This window comes from Malaclemys terrapin, chromosome 5 (assembly GCF_027887155.1).
Source record: "Malaclemys terrapin pileata isolate rMalTer1 chromosome 5, rMalTer1.hap1, whole genome shotgun sequence".
NCBI classification, from domain to species: domain Eukaryota; kingdom Metazoa; phylum Chordata; order Testudines; family Emydidae; genus Malaclemys; species Malaclemys terrapin.
The window spans coordinates 504,767-519,691 of record NC_071509.1 but is presented as its reverse complement, the minus strand read 5'-3'; the positions used below and the strand labels follow the sequence as shown (position 1 = coordinate 519,691).

The window sequence follows — 14,925 nt, the reverse complement described above, 5'->3', positions numbered from 1 at the left end:
ACTCTCAACCAGCCAGTAAAGCAGAAGGTTTATTTAAGGACAGGAACACCGTCTCAAGCAGAGCGTGTAGGTACGACCAGACCCCCTCAATTAGGTCCCTCTGGGAGGTTCAGGGAGTTTCGACCCCAGCTTGGGGTTCCCTGCGTTGCACCACCCAGCCCCAACCGAAACTAAAACTCCAAGCCCCTCCCGCTGCTCCTCTCCTTTGTCCAGTCTCCCGGGCAGAAGGTGTTAATTCTCCCCACCCCCGTTCCTGGCTCAGGTTACAGCTCAGGTAGCTTCCTTCAAGGAAAGTCCCACATCCCCACTGCAACCCCCCTGCAACATTCCCAGGTCAAATCTGCCCTGCTCCCTGCTCCGTCACAGCCTCTTCTCCCTCCTAAGTCAAAATGGCTTTCAGCCAGCACTAGGGAATTCTTTATGAGCCCTTGTCCTGGCAAAAAGGAACAGATCACAGCACCAAAAATTAATGGTAGCTTTGGAACAAGTGATCACGATGTGGTCACATTTATAATGTGCAAGCAGAATAAAGTCCAGACCAGTAATAGATATACTTGGTGCTTTAATAGAGCCAGTTTCACAAATCTGAATATGATTATGAGCCAGATCAGCTGGTAGGAAGCGTTTAATCATAAAAATGTAAATGATAATTGGGAATTATCTAAGAACTTACTTGATTCCCAAACAGCCACAATTCCACATCTGAGGAAGAAGGCTGTGCTGATTGAAAGACAACCTGGTTTAGAGGGGAAGTGAAGGCAGCTATAAAAATATAATAAATGGGAAAGAGGAACTATAGACAGTTGATAAGGGAAGCCAAGGGACACAAGGAGAAATCTATGGCCAGCAGAGTTAAAAAAAAAAGAGTAGTTTTTAAAATATATTAGGAACAGAAAAAATCCTGACAAAGTATTAGTCTGTTACTAGCTGTAAATGGTAGAATTATCTGGATGGATGGATTCTCCCGTCGCTCATGGATGAGTGTTCAGCTAGTGCTGACTTATGTTCTAGATTGATTTGATTTTGTGGCTTCTCACGTGGCTTCTCAATGCCCCCTCGACCTCCTCTCAGCGAGCGCTGGAACAGCATAAGGGGTTAATAGGTGTCTGGACCCAGCATAGACCGTACTGGGTTAGCGTAGAGAATGGAACAGTTACAGCAGAATTCCTCTGGGTGTGCCCAGAGCCCCAAGCTCTCTCTGACCCCCCTCGAGTCCCAGTCCAGAAGTGTGAGTCCTGCTTCTAGCAGCCCACACTCTGCCACACCCAAGGGCCACTCCTCCATCCTTTGTTCTGATTCCCAGGCAAAACAGGTCGTCTGGTCATTCTCCTTCACTCTTTGTTCTCCCACTGGCTAAAACTGTCTGGCTTCCTGGAGAGGGGTCGCCAGTCCCAGTCGTTAGTTGCTAGGCACCGAATGTCCAGGCCATTGTCTTGTGGATTCATCATGGGCATGGGGCCCCAGACAGCCAGCGTCAGTCACACCTGGATTGCTACAAAGAATAAACCCCCTTTTCTCACCACCTAGTAACCATGCAGCACATAGGGGAAACTGAGGCACACACAGTATTCATACAAAATATTAAGAAAAATTCCCACTTCGTCACAGCTTGTCAGCCACATCCTGCAGTTCTGCAGCCTTCTGTTCCCGCATCATTAGCGCTAATCGGGTTTGTAGTGTGGAGGTGGTGCTTGCGGCCTCGCAGGGGAGGGCAGCGGGTCTCTGTATGCTGCTGCTCCCACAAGCGCCGCCCCCGCAGCTCCCATTGGCCGCAGTTCCCGACCAATGGGAGCTGCAGAGTCGACGCTGCGGGGTGGGGCCTGCGGAGTCGATGCTGGGGGGTGGGGCAGCAGCAGTGCACGGAGCCACCTACCCTTACCCTGGGGCGGCAGAGACATGCCAGCCGCTTCCAGGAGCGGCATGGGGTCAGGGCAGGCACTGGCAGCCTGCCTTAGCCCCGCTGCACTGCCGACCGGGAGCCAGCCATGGTAAGTGCCTCCCCGCCGGAGCCTGAACCTCGCAACCTCTCCCACACCCCAATCCCCTGCCCCGGCCCGGAGCCTCCACCTGCACCCAAACTCCCTCCCAGAGCTTGCTCCCCTCACCCTCTCTTGCACCCCAACCCCCTGCCCCAGGCTCAGCCCAGAGCCCCCTCCCACACTCCGAACCCCTCGGCCCCAGCCCAGTGAAAGTGAGGGAGGGTGGGGGAGAGCAAGCGACCAAGAGAGGCGGGGTTGGAGTGTGCGGGGCGGGGCCTCGGGGAAGGGGCTGGGTTGATCCTGGGTTGATCTTCAGTTCCAAAAGTGATCTTGTGTGTAAAAAGGTTGGAGACTATTGGGTTAGACATTATGAGGTGCTCAGATACTATGGTGATGGGGCCACATAAGTGCCACAGGCAGAGTGGGAACTTCTCTATTCACTGCTCGCCCTGCCCTGGGGTTTTGGGCCCTTCTTTTCACCTACACCCCCAAATCTCTCTCTCTTCTGAATAAAAGCAACAGGGAGTCTGGTGGCACCTTAAAGACTAACAGATTTATTTGGGCATAAGCTTTCGTAAGCCACGAAAGCTTATGCCCAAATAAATCTGTTAGTCTTTAAGGTGCCACCAGACTCCTTGTTGTTTTTGTAGATACAGATTAACACAGCTACCCCCTGATACTCTCTTCTGAATGTGACTTGGCTGTATTTCTGCTATGCTTCCACACCCTCACCCTCCACACAGAGGGATTCCTGTTTTACAGACTCATCTAAGGACTTCCAGATCCTTAATTTAATTGAATCACCAGCCCTTTCTTATCTTAATCACTTGGCCTCTGTTTGTAACTGTTGCGGATTGTGGGGGAGTTAGGGCCCTGCACCCCTCTTCCCGAGATTCACTGCGACTCTCAGCCAGCCAGTAAAGCAGAAGGTTTATTTGGATGACAGGAATACAGTCCAAGACAGGTCTTGCAGGCACAGACAACAGGGCCCCCCTCAGTTAGGCCCAGCTTGGGGTCCCAGGGCATGCCAGCCCACCCCCCTTTGGGGGGTCAGAGCCATCTCTGCCTCCCAGCCATCTCTCCAGCCTCCTTCTAGCCTGCTTCCAGCACTCTCCTTTTGCGACCCCTCCCACAGCCTTTGTTCAGTTTCCCGGGCTAAGGAGTCGCCTCGCCTTCAACCCCTTCCTGGGTTCTCATGTTACACACTCAGGTATGCGCCCTCGGGCGCCCTCGGGCAGATCCCATCCTGCAATGCAGACTATCCCAGCACACTCCCCTGTCAGCATTCACAGACCACCGTGAGAACAGGCCCAGTTCGTCACAGTAACAAAACTCTGCCCCCCTGCCCCGGGGTGCAAGCTGGGAGCAGCACAGAACTCATCATCGTCCACACTGCAATTAAGAACAGGAATACTTGTGGCACCTTAGGCCTTGGCTACACTCGTGGATTCACAGCGCTGTGTAGTCGCGCCGGCAGCGCTGCGAAAAGCTCTCTCGCAGCGCTGTATGTACTCCACCTCTCCGAGGGGAATAGCTTGCAGCACTGCGAGCGAGCGTGTAGCACTGCAGGCGCTGATTACACTGGTGCTTTACAGCGCTGCACTCGCTGCGCTCAGGGGGGGTGTTTTTTCACACCCCTGAGCGCAGCAAGTGCAGCGCTGTGAATTGCCAATGTAGCCAAGGCCTTAGAGACTAACAAATTTATTAGAGCATAAGCTTTCGTGGACTACAGCCCACTTCTTCGGATGCACATAAGAGCTCTGCCCGGGGCTGGGCGAGCAGACCTCTGGTAAGAACCTGGCGGGGGGGAGGGCAGGAGCCCCCCATAAATGGTGCCCTGCAATGGAGAGGATGGCGATGAAGCCTTGTGATGGCATATGGGGCATCCCGTATTAAATGTGCAGTCACTGGCCAATCACTGCAGCCATGAGCAGGTGAGGCTCTTTAGTACATCTAGGAGAAGGACAACTCCAAATACAAATCCTGCAGCCCTGTCAGCTGCCATGCCTGGGGCATCTATTGCACCAGCTGCTTGGACAAGAGCGTGGGAAACGCTCTGCACAGACCATTCATCCTGCAGCTTGTTCCACAGTCACCTCGTTAAACCCAATCAGCTCCCCAGAATCCTGGGGCCATGGGGCCGGGGACAGGCAGAGGATGCTGCCGGCAGTCCTTAGCAGAGCCGTAACTAGGTATTTTTGCGCCTGAGGCAAGAATATAAAATTGCGCCCTCCCCCAGGGCCGGCTCTTCGGCGGCAATTTGGCCGTGGGTCCCTCAGTCCCTTTTGGATGAATGAAGGGGCGGCGATAGAGCCTGTGATTTTGGGGGGGTCTAACTCATGACTTCTAACTGCTTGGGCTGATAATGTTGCTTCCAAGATGGTCTTTGGTTCCAGTCCAGTTCCAATCCCGAGAGGGACTCACAGGTTAAGAGAGGAGGGAGGTGCTGGATATCAGCAGTGGCCACTAGGGATCAGCATGTGTCCTGAGAATGCCGGGAGTTCAGGTTTGCAGGGCAGGATCAGGGGTGGCAGGTTTGTAGAAATTTTGGTGGTGCCCAGAACCCCACACACACACACACCCGCCCAAGACTCTGGAAGGGAGTTTGGGTGAGGGAGGAGGTCTGGGATACAGGCCCTAGGCTGGGGCAGGAGATTGGGGTGCAGGCTCTGAGAGGGAGTTTGGGGATGGGAGGGGTGCAGAGGGATGGGGTGCAGGGGTGAGGGCAGTGGGTTGTGGCTGCAGATGAGGGGTTTGGAGTGTGGGAGGGGCTCAGAGCGAGAGTACGGGTGAGGGCTCTGTCTGGGTCTGGGAATGGGAGGTTTGGGGTGTGGGAGGGGCTCAGGGCTGGGGTAGAGGGTTGAGGGTGCAGTGGGGGGGTGAAAGCTCTGACTGGGGGTGTGAGTTCTGGGGTGGGGCAGGGCTGGGGATGAGTTTGGGGTGCAGGCAGGCTGCTCCGGGACAGGGCCAGAGAGGAGGACTCCCCCCAGCCCTTTCCCTGCCGGCAGCTGCGAGTTCTGGGGAGGAGCCAGGGGCGGCTCTAGGCACCAGCACCAGCAAAGCAAGCAGGTGCTTGGGGCAGCCCATTTGCAGGGGCGGCAGGGATCCAGCATGGGAGCTGAGAACCAACAGGGGGGCCTGGGAGCTGTAGTTCCTTGGTTAGCTCCCTGCCTATAGAGCCAGCCCTGGAGCAGGGAAAGAACTACATTTCCCAGCATTCCCTTGGCCACTACCAACAGGAAAGAGGGGGAGGGAGTGAGGAAGCTGAGACCTCATGCTGCAGCCTGCTGTGAATGGAGAGCTGCACTGTGAGTAGGGATACCATATTTTAACATTCAAAAAATAGGACACTCCACGGGGAGCGAGGGTAGCCCCACCCTGCCTCCATCCACTCCCTCCGACTGCCTCCCACAGAAACCCCAACCCATCCAACCCCACTGCTCCCTGTCCCCTGATCACCCCTTCCCGGGACCCCTGCCCCAACTGCCCCCCAGGACCTCACCCCCTATCTAAGTGCCGCTGCTTCTTGTCCCCTGATTGCCCCCTTCCGGGACCCCGCCCCCTATCTAAGCCTCCCTTCTCCTTGTCCCCAACTGCCCCCTCCTGAGCCCCCCCCCAACTTCCCCCCTAGGACCTCACCCCCTACCTGTCCCCTGACAAACCCTTGGGACTCCCATGCCTATCCAACCGCTGCCTGTCCCCTGACTGCCCCCTGAACCTCCGCCCCATCTAACCCCCCCTGCTCCCTGTCCCTTGACTGTCCCCCCAGAACCCTCTACCCCTCTCCAACCCCCCAGCCCCCTTACCGTGCCACTCAGACCAGCGTGTCTGGCTCCACGCAGCGCCAGACACGCTGCTGCATACATGCTGCCGTGCTCCCCTGCGGAGCCACAGGCCGCTCCCTCCCCTCCCCCAGCACCTGCCTTCCAGATTTGAACACATCAAAATTCAGGAGTGCTCAAGCTCAGTTTGGGCGGCTGTTACTTCATTTCTCCCAAATCAAATATACTGATCCACTGCATAGAGTGAAAGTTACAGATGCCTGCATCTGTAACTTTCACTCTATGCATCCGAAGAAGTGAGGTTTTTACTCATGAAAGCTTATGCCCAAATAAATCTGTTAGTCTTTAAGGTGCCACCAGACTCCTTGTTGTTTTTGTAGATACAGACTAACACGGCTACCCCCTGATACTGATCCACTGTAACTTGCTGTAGAAAAAGTAGGATAAAATTGAGCAAGAAATGCTTCCCAGTGGTTATTAGGACTGGAATTGCGATTTTCAACAGCCATTGCCTTTTGTTTTGTTTTGTTTAAAAGGAAGACAGTGATATCACATTGGCAAATTCCCCATAGAAAGAAAGAGTGGAACAAAAGAATAATAAAGGCACCTCAACTTTTCCTCATTTATGGAGGACAATTTTATAATCTGCATCCAGATATCCTCCAATCACACATGCTGAAAATTGTTTCACTTTACTGCAGTTCTGTAACCATATGGGAACCAATCCTGTCTGTGTTCTGTGCACATCTAAAATTACTACTGAATGACCCGCCGTGGGAGCGAGTTACCAGTGACCCAGGGCTGCGGCGGAAGGAGGGTGCAGGTGGGGGGGGGGGAGAAAGCCCAGGGCTGGGGTGGCAGGAGGTGTGTGTGGGGGGCAATGGTGGGGGGGAATGAGGGAGCCCAGAGCTGGGGTGGCAGGGGGTGTGGGTGCGGGGGGGAAAAGCCCAGGGCTGGGGCAACAGGGGGTCCAGCGAGGAGCCCAGGGCTGGGACGGGGGGCAGCCAAAATTTTTTTTGCTTGGGGTGGCAAAAAACCTAGAGCCGGCCCTGGGAGGAGCCCCCCTTTCCTGCCCCCCCAGCAGCACATTCACCACCACCACTGTCACTGCATGTGCTCCTAGGGCACCTCTCAGGTCCAGGAATCTCCCTCACCTCCCCTGTGGTGGGTGCTGGGGGATGCTGCATGCACCTCCTCCCTGCTGTTGCCCCTGACTGTAGCCTCACTGGGGGTGAGGGATGGGGCTGCCCCTTGCCCAGCATGGGGCAGGAGTGGTGACTGCGGGCGGGGGAGCCCCTGTGCTGCTGGAGGGTTCTGCCAGAAAAGGGAAGGGTCTGAGGGGAAGGGCAGGCTCAGAGTCAGTCTGTCCTGGCAGTGGAGATGGGCGGCACTAGGACCCTGCGGCAGCAGTTGTTGCAGGGAGGCAGCATGGAGCTGCTCTGCTCTGGGGCCGGGAAGCGGGGGGGAAGTGAGTCGGGGTCGGGGGACACTCGGGGGGGTGGGGGAGGCGCAGGTGGGGCAGGGCGGGGAGATCACCTGGGTTATAAATATCTCCATGCCAGCAGCTTTTTTTTTTTCTCTCCACCACTTTCTGCGCCCTCCCGACTTGTGTGCCCGAGGCAAGTGCCTCACTCGCCTGGCACTGGGCCTTGGTCAGAGCCGGCAGCCTTAGGGGAATGGTTGTTCTCCACACCCCAGCGCAGATCTGGAGCTCTTGTCGTCCTGAGGCCTTTTTAGGCACATGCTGCTCTCCCCACCGCGGGACAGGGGACTGAAAAGGAGTCCGAAACTTGCCATGCCTGTCCAGCTGCTGCTCCCCCTGGGCGTCCAACTCAGCGGTCGGAACCAGCCTGAGATTCTTAGGCTGACTTTGGGGCCCTGGAACCTCCGAACCCTTCCTGGCAGTGCCCAGACCTGGAGAACTGGCCTTACTGCTGAACCTCTGAAAGGCATAATAGACATCACCACCCTGAGTGAAACCAGCCGGGCCGAGAGGGTGGGGCCAGGCTGCAGGCCGAGCCGAGCCGGTTGGGAGAAGGGTTTGCCATGGTCTGACATTGCCCACGGGCTTGATTCGCTCCCCAAGGAAGTCAATGGCCAACCTGCAGTGCGCTGCATATGCTCGTCCGGAGACCCGCATGCCACCCCTGTCAGAGCCAATGTGCCGACACAGAGACTCCCAATTCTCCATTATCGTACAGAAAAGGCAGGAGTGTTCAGTAAATATTTCTGTTCTGTATTTGGGGGAAAAACCAGATGATGCAGCCTCCTCATGATGCTCTTCCGTCCTGCTCGTCTCTCTGGAGGATGCTAAACAGAAGCTACTACAGTGAGACATGTTTAAATCAGCAGGTCCAGCTGACTTGCATCTCGAGTTTTGAAAGCGCTGTCTGAGGAGCTTGCTGGACGGTTGATTTTCAGTGAGACTTGGAGCAATTGGGAAGTTCCAGGGGACGGAAGAGAGCGAACGTTGTGCCGATGTTTAAAAAGGGAAAGCAGGATGACCTGGTTAATTACTCAAAAAGAAGAACAGGAGTACTTGTGGCACCTTAGAGACTAACAAATTTATTAGAGCATAAGCTTTCGTGGACTACAGCCCACTTCTTCGGATGCATATAGAATGGAACATATAATGAGGAGATATATATACACACATACAGAGAGCATAAACAGGTGGGAGTTGTCTTACCAACTCTGAGAGGCCAATTGGAGGGTGGTGAAGCACTAGAATGGGTTACCTAGGGAGGTGGTGGAATCTCCTTCCTTAGAGTTTTTAAGGCCCGGCTTGACAAAGCCCTGGCTGGGATGATTTAGTTGGGAATTGGTCCTGCTTTGAGCAAGGGGTTGGACTAGATGACCTCCTGAGGTCCCTTCCAGCTCTGATATTGTATGATTCTATGATAAGTGTGGTTGATAAAGGTAACAGTGTTGCTGTACTACACGTAGACATCTGTGAGGTGCTTGATTTGGTACCCTACAACACTTTGATTAAAAAAAACTAGACCGATATGAAATGAACATGGCACACATTAAATGGATTAAAAGCTGGCTAACTAGTAGATCTCAAAATGTAATAGTAAATGGAGAATCGTAATCAAGGATGTCTATTCCCAGTGGGGTCCCACAGGGATCGGTTCTTGGCTCTGTGCTATTTAATGTTTTTATCAATGACGTGGAAGAAAACATAAAATCATCACTGAAGTTTGCAGATGACACAAAAATTGGGGAAGTGGGAAATAACAAAGAGCACAGGTCACTGATTCAGAGCGATCCGTCTCACTTGGTAAATCAGACACAAGCAAACATGCATTTTTATACAACTAAACATGAATATGTACATCTAGGAACAAAGCATGTAGGCTAAACATTCAGGGTGGGAGACTCTGAAAAGCTTTGGGGGTCATTGTGGATAATTAACTGAACATGAGCTCCTAGGGTGACGTTGTGGCCAAAAGAGCTTATGTAATCCTGGGAAGTATAAACAGGGCAATATTGAGTAGGAGCAGAGAGGTTATTTTCCCTCTGGATTTGGCTCTGGTGCACCGACTGCTGGGATCCTGTGCCCAGTTCTGGTGCTCACAATTCAGGAAGGATGTGGATAGATTAGAGAGGGGTCAGCGAAGCGGCACGAGAACGATGAAAGGGTTAGAAAACCTGCTTTATAGTGAGAGACTCAAGGAGATCAATCTATTTAGCTGAACAAAGAGCAGGTTAAGGGATAACTTGATCCCACTCTATAGGTACCTACATGGAAACAAATATTTAATAACAGGCTCTTCAATCCAGCAGACAAAGGTCTAACACGATCCAATGGCTGGCAGTTGAAACTAGACAAATTCAGAGTGGAAATAAGGTGTACGTTTTTGACAGTGAGGGTAATTAACCATAGGAACAATTTCCTAGACCCACAATAGAGGTCTCCCTATGGGATGGGGAGCAGGCAGATACTGGACACGGTGTTGATATACGATACTCTAAATGCTCTTTATTGATTATAAAACAAACCTTACTCCACATTCACACCCCAAACATGCTATACCAGAATCCAAAGGTCAGAATAGTCCCGATGGCCAGTCGAGGTTCCTTCCCTCAGGATAAGATCATAGGATGCGGGGAGCCGGCAAAACCACATCTATATCCACACAGGACTCTGGATCAATAAACGAGTCTGATTTGCAGAAAACCTTGGCATCCATTTATAGTCCATTCCATCGCGTCATCGTTTCTTTGCCTTTGTTTACTAGGCCTTCTACTAGGCCTTCACACAATTCCAAAGAGACAATGCTGGGCAGGCCGCCATGATCATAGGTGTGCCATTTCCTCCAATTCTTATACCATTTTATATCAGTTCAGCTGGTGGTGTTTCCTTTTCTGATGATTTTCTGTATTTTTCTTGGAACATAAGATTGTTTTTGCACAAATAGTTCTAATAGTCCTTGACCTTAAGTTCTTGCTTCGGTTGCTAACTTGCAACGCACATATTCATGTCAAGCACACGTCATTCATACCAGGCCTCAGTGACCTATAACGTATTACATGGATATATGAATCACAATGTATATTGATATATATATATCCCAACAAATTCACCCAGGGTCGTGGTGGATTCGCCATCCCTGGTGATTTTTCAATCTAGATTGGATGTTCTTCTAAAACGGGAGTGGGCAAACTATGGCCACGGCCTGGATCAGCTGTTTTAAGCCGGCCCACAAGCTCCCGCTGGGGAGCTGGGTCAGGGGCCGTACCATGCGGTGAAGTCCCGCTCCAGCCAGGGCACCGGGTTGGGGGCTGTACCGCGCGGCTCTCGAAAGCCGCGGCATGGCCCCTTTCCAAGGGTCGGGGGCCGCGCCACGCCTAGGATCTGGAAAAGGGACATGCCACTGCTTCTGGGAGCCGCTTGAGGTATGCGCCGCTCTGATCCTGCACCCCTGAGCCTCTCCCCATGCCCCAACCCCCTGCCCCAGCCCTGATCCCCCTCCCACTCTCCAAACCCCTCGATCCCAGCACGGAGCCCCCTCCTGCACCCCAAACCACTCATCCCCAGCCCCACCCCAGAGCCCGCACCCCCAACCAGAGCCCTCACCCCCTCCCACACCTCAACCCCAATTCTGTGAGCATTCATGGCCCACCATACAATTTCTATTCCCCAGTGTAGCCCACCCCTGTTCTAAAAGCTCTGCTCTAGGAATTATTGTGGGGCAGGTCTCTGGGCTGGGCTGTACGGGGCGGGGGGCGGGGAAGGTGCCAGACGAGGTGATCACAATGGTCCCTTCTGGCCTCGGAATCTATGAATCTCCTCCCAGCTCGCTCCCCTCCTTCCCCCCGTTCCCTGGCCTTGCCCCACTGCCTCACCTCCGGGTCCCAGCCCCCCACGCATCTGACATCTCTGTAGCCACCTCTGAGCCCATCTTTCCTTTACAGCTTTGGAACAATTATTTCCACCTGGCAGTTGCCTTCCTCACCCAGGATTCCCTGCAGCTGGAGAACTTCTCCCAGGCAAAGCGCACCACCATCCTTGCCAAGTGAGTCCCGGCCGGGCTCCACTGGGCCCTGGGGGTTCTGGGACCCGGGGGAGCCCATCTTCCGCGGCCACAGCCTGGGCTCCTCCACTGGCCTCAGTAGTTGGAGGTGCCTCCTGACTCTGCCATGGAACCAGGCGGGGGATTCCCTGCTCTCCGGTGAGGCTCTAGACTGGCTGCATCTGGAGCCTCCATCGAGGATGGGAAGGGGGGTGGATTTGGTGCTGGATTCCTGGCCCTGGGTCCCATTCTGCCCTTATTGACACCTGGAATGGTCCGGGCGGCACAGGGGCTGGAGGGAATAATTCCCTGTCCTTGTCGTATCAGGTACGGAGACATGAGAGCCACCATTGGAGCCGCCATCCGGGACATGTGGTACAACCTAGGTGAGACTGGCGCAGGGCAGCTGGAGGCAGCCACTGTCTTGCCAGGGTGGGAAGGGCTTGAGCCATAGGCAGGGTCAGGCTCGGCTGAGCCTGAGGGGCGGGAGCGTAGTCATTTACAGGATGGCTCTTTGGTTCGTTATGAAATATACGCAAGAAAGCAGAGACCCAACGTCCGGGTTATTGCTATAGACCAGGGATACAGCGCAGCACTCCGGGAAGCCGTCCCACGCAGTCATGTGACATTCACCTTACACAGACGTTAACCCCTAAAGCAGAGGTGGGCAAACTACGGCCCGCAGGCCACATCCGGCCCACGGGACTGTCCTGCCCGGCCCCCGAGCTCCTGGCCCGGGAGGCTCGCCCCCAGCACCTCCCCCGCTGTTCCCCCTCCCCCGCATCCCTCAGGGATGGATAGAGGGCAGGAGAGTTCGGGGGGTGGTCAGAGGGCAGAGGGAACAGGGGGTTGAATGGGGACAGGGGTGCTGGGGGGGGCAGTCAGAAAGGAGAGGGGGGGTTGGATGGGGCGGCGGGGGGCAGTCAGGGGCAGGGGTTCCAGGGGCAGTCAGGGGACAGGGAGAAGGGGTGGTTGAATGGGGTCAGGGGTGCCAGGGGGCAATCAGAAAGTAGAGGAGGGGTTGGATGGGGTGGCGGGGGTCCGGGGGCAGTCAGGGGACAGGGCGTGGGTGTGTGGATGGGACAGGGGTCCCAGAGGGGCTGTCAGGGAACAGGGGGGGTTGGATGAGGCAGGAGTCCTGGGGGGGGCAGATAGGAGGTAGGGGCAGGGCCAGGACCCCCTCCCCTAACCGGCCCTCCATTCAATTTATGAAACCCGATGTGGCCCTCAGGCCAAAAAGTTTGCCCACCCTGCCCTAAAGCCATCTCTTTGTGCCCTGCCTGTTTACAAGTAAAAGATATATCAGCCAATACAAGGAGTAGCCAATCAGTTTTCCGCCTTGGCTTTCTGGTCCCTGGCATGCCCCTTGTCTCTGTTCTGAACACATGCAGTCCAGGTACCGAGGGGCATGAAGGACCTGCTAGGTCTGCACTAGGGCAGAACAGTCGTAGGTCTCATCCCCTTTGGGACGTTCCAGTACTGGCCTGTGAGAACAGTTCCCTACCTTTCGGTTTGGCAGCTAGAGCAGCCTCCCCGCAGGAGCCTGGCAGGCAGCGCGCACAGCTGGGGCTCCTGGCTCTTTGCATTTTTCTCCGCAAGCCAGCCAAACAGAGACAGTCCAGGGCTGGACTAGCCAAGGGGCTGTGGGGCAGGACTGAGGGGCAACAGTAGAGCGGTGTGGGGTGGAGAGCAAGACTGGAGCAGCGGGGACACTACAGAGAGCGACTGAATCCGATCTCCTGTCCTGAGCTGGACCCACACGGGTGTGCAGCTGAGAATGCCCTTGCGAGGCAGCCCCACTCCCCGTCTGTCTGTCCCTTACCCCTGTTGCCGATCGTCATTCTCCTGGATGCTGCTGTCTCCGGGGCAGGACCCGTCTGGGTGCCTCAGAAAGGTGTGTAATCTGCTAGTGTCCCACAGGGCGATACCACCACTCCCCCAAGGAGATCCTGCCCCCAGGCTGCTGCCCACAGCAGGGAGGAGCGGGCGCTCCCCCCATGGGGAGAGGGGAGGGGTCCTGGGAGAGCAATTCCCTTCCCACCAGTCCCTTCCTGCCCCTGCCTCAGGCCATCACAAGATTCGGTTTATCCCTGGCATGGTGGGCCCCATCCTGGAGATGACGCTGGTGCCCGAGCTGGAACTGCGCAAATCCACCATCCCCATCTTCTTCGACATGATGCTGTGCGAGTACCAGCTGACCAAGGCCTTCAGCATGGTGCGTACTGGGCCCCAGGGAGTCTGGGGCCAGCAGGGTGCAAGGAGGGGGCGTGCAAGGCACGGGTGGCAGCGTGCAGCCAGCCGTAGTCACCAGGCAAACGAGCAGGGTGCAAGGAGGGGGCGTGCAAGGCACGGGTGGCAGCGTGACCCTCACCCTCTGTTCCCAGGAACATGGGCTGAACCCCTCCCCCGAGTGTGTCCCTCGCCCTCCATTCCCGGGGACATGGGCCGTGCCCCTCCCCCGCACATGACCCTTGCCCTCCCTTCCCCACAGGGCCAAGCCCCTCCCCCGAGCACCCCTTGCCCTCCCTGCCTGGGGACTCCAGCTCCAACCTCCCCATAAGCAGCCCATCTGGAGGTGCTGGTGCTGGCTCTCGCTGGAGACTTACATGCCACCCTTAGCGCACTGCTCTGTAGCCAGGCTGAGAGGATCCCCATGGCTGTGTCTCCCCGCTTCCCCCCCATGGCTTTTGTTTCGGGACCCCGGAGCGAGGGAGGGGCGGAACAGCCCAGCCTTGCCGTGTTTTGCCCTAGTTGGCAACACACCGGTTTGGGGTCACTGATTTCCACACGTGTTCTCCGGGGCCCTGGGGTTAGATCAGGCCTTTTCCTTGGGACTCATTCGGCCCATTCATTTTCCCACTTGTGGCCACACTTGTCAGAGAACCGGGTCCAGAGGGACTCGAGAGCTCAGCTAGTCCGTGCTCTGCGCCGAGCAGGACGTGCTCCGCTCCCACCCGCCTCTCACAGCTGAGCTCACAACGGGGGGACCTGTCAGCCCAGTTAGCACCACCGGCCCTGCCCGGAGTCTCCTGGCCCAGCCTCCCGGGGCTGAGGGGCAGGGCAGGGAGCTCCCCAGGGCAGTGGCCCTGCACCCCCCAAGGCTGTCGTGGGGCGTGGCTGGGGATGCCGAGAAGGAAATGGGCAGGAGCCCCGCGAATGGGCTCGAGACCCACAGGCTGGGAGGCAGTGTGAGGGTCTAGTCTAGCCCCCGCCGAGATCAGGATTAGACACCAGTCTGGCCCAGGCCCCAGGCAGGGGCTTCTGCAGCTGCAGCCCCCGGGCGCCCCGAGCTCGGCAGTGCCCCAGCCCGGCTCACGCTGCCCCTCTCCGCAGTTCGAGGACGAGATCCTGCGCAAGCTGGACAGCGAAGTGGAGGGAGGCCGTGGGGACGAGCAGTACAAGCAGCTCTTCCAGAGCATGTGAGTGTCCTCCCTGCCTGGCCCCACCTCCCATCTGCCCCTGGATGTGGGGTCTGCCCCTGCTACAGCAGTTCGCACCCCTTCCCACGTGCCCCCGCTGCTCTGTGCTGGAATCGCCCTCAGCAGCTGCCAGCCGGAGCGCTGGAACCAAGGACAGTCTGTTACTGCTTCACTGCCAGCTCCAAACCGGAGCCTGCACAGCCAGCGCCCCTGCCCCACAGCGCCC

The 14,925-nt window shown here is 56.1% G+C and overlaps 1 protein-coding gene across 3 annotated transcripts in view; it reads left to right on the top strand.

Moving 5' to 3' along the window:
* LOC128838406 (dedicator of cytokinesis protein 2-like) overlaps positions 1-14,925 on the top strand; it is a 348,010-nt gene that overhangs the window by 300,753 nt on the left and 32,332 nt on the right. For all 3 annotated transcript variants that reach the window (XM_054030559.1, XM_054030560.1, XM_054030558.1), the window contains exons 32-35: positions 11,183-11,283; positions 11,608-11,666; positions 13,347-13,495; positions 14,614-14,699. In XM_054030559.1, coding sequence (XP_053886534.1) covers positions 11,183-11,283; positions 11,608-11,666; positions 13,347-13,495; positions 14,614-14,699 — 395 coding nt within the window. The remainder of the gene's footprint in view (positions 1-11,182; positions 11,284-11,607; positions 11,667-13,346; positions 13,496-14,613; positions 14,700-14,925) is intronic.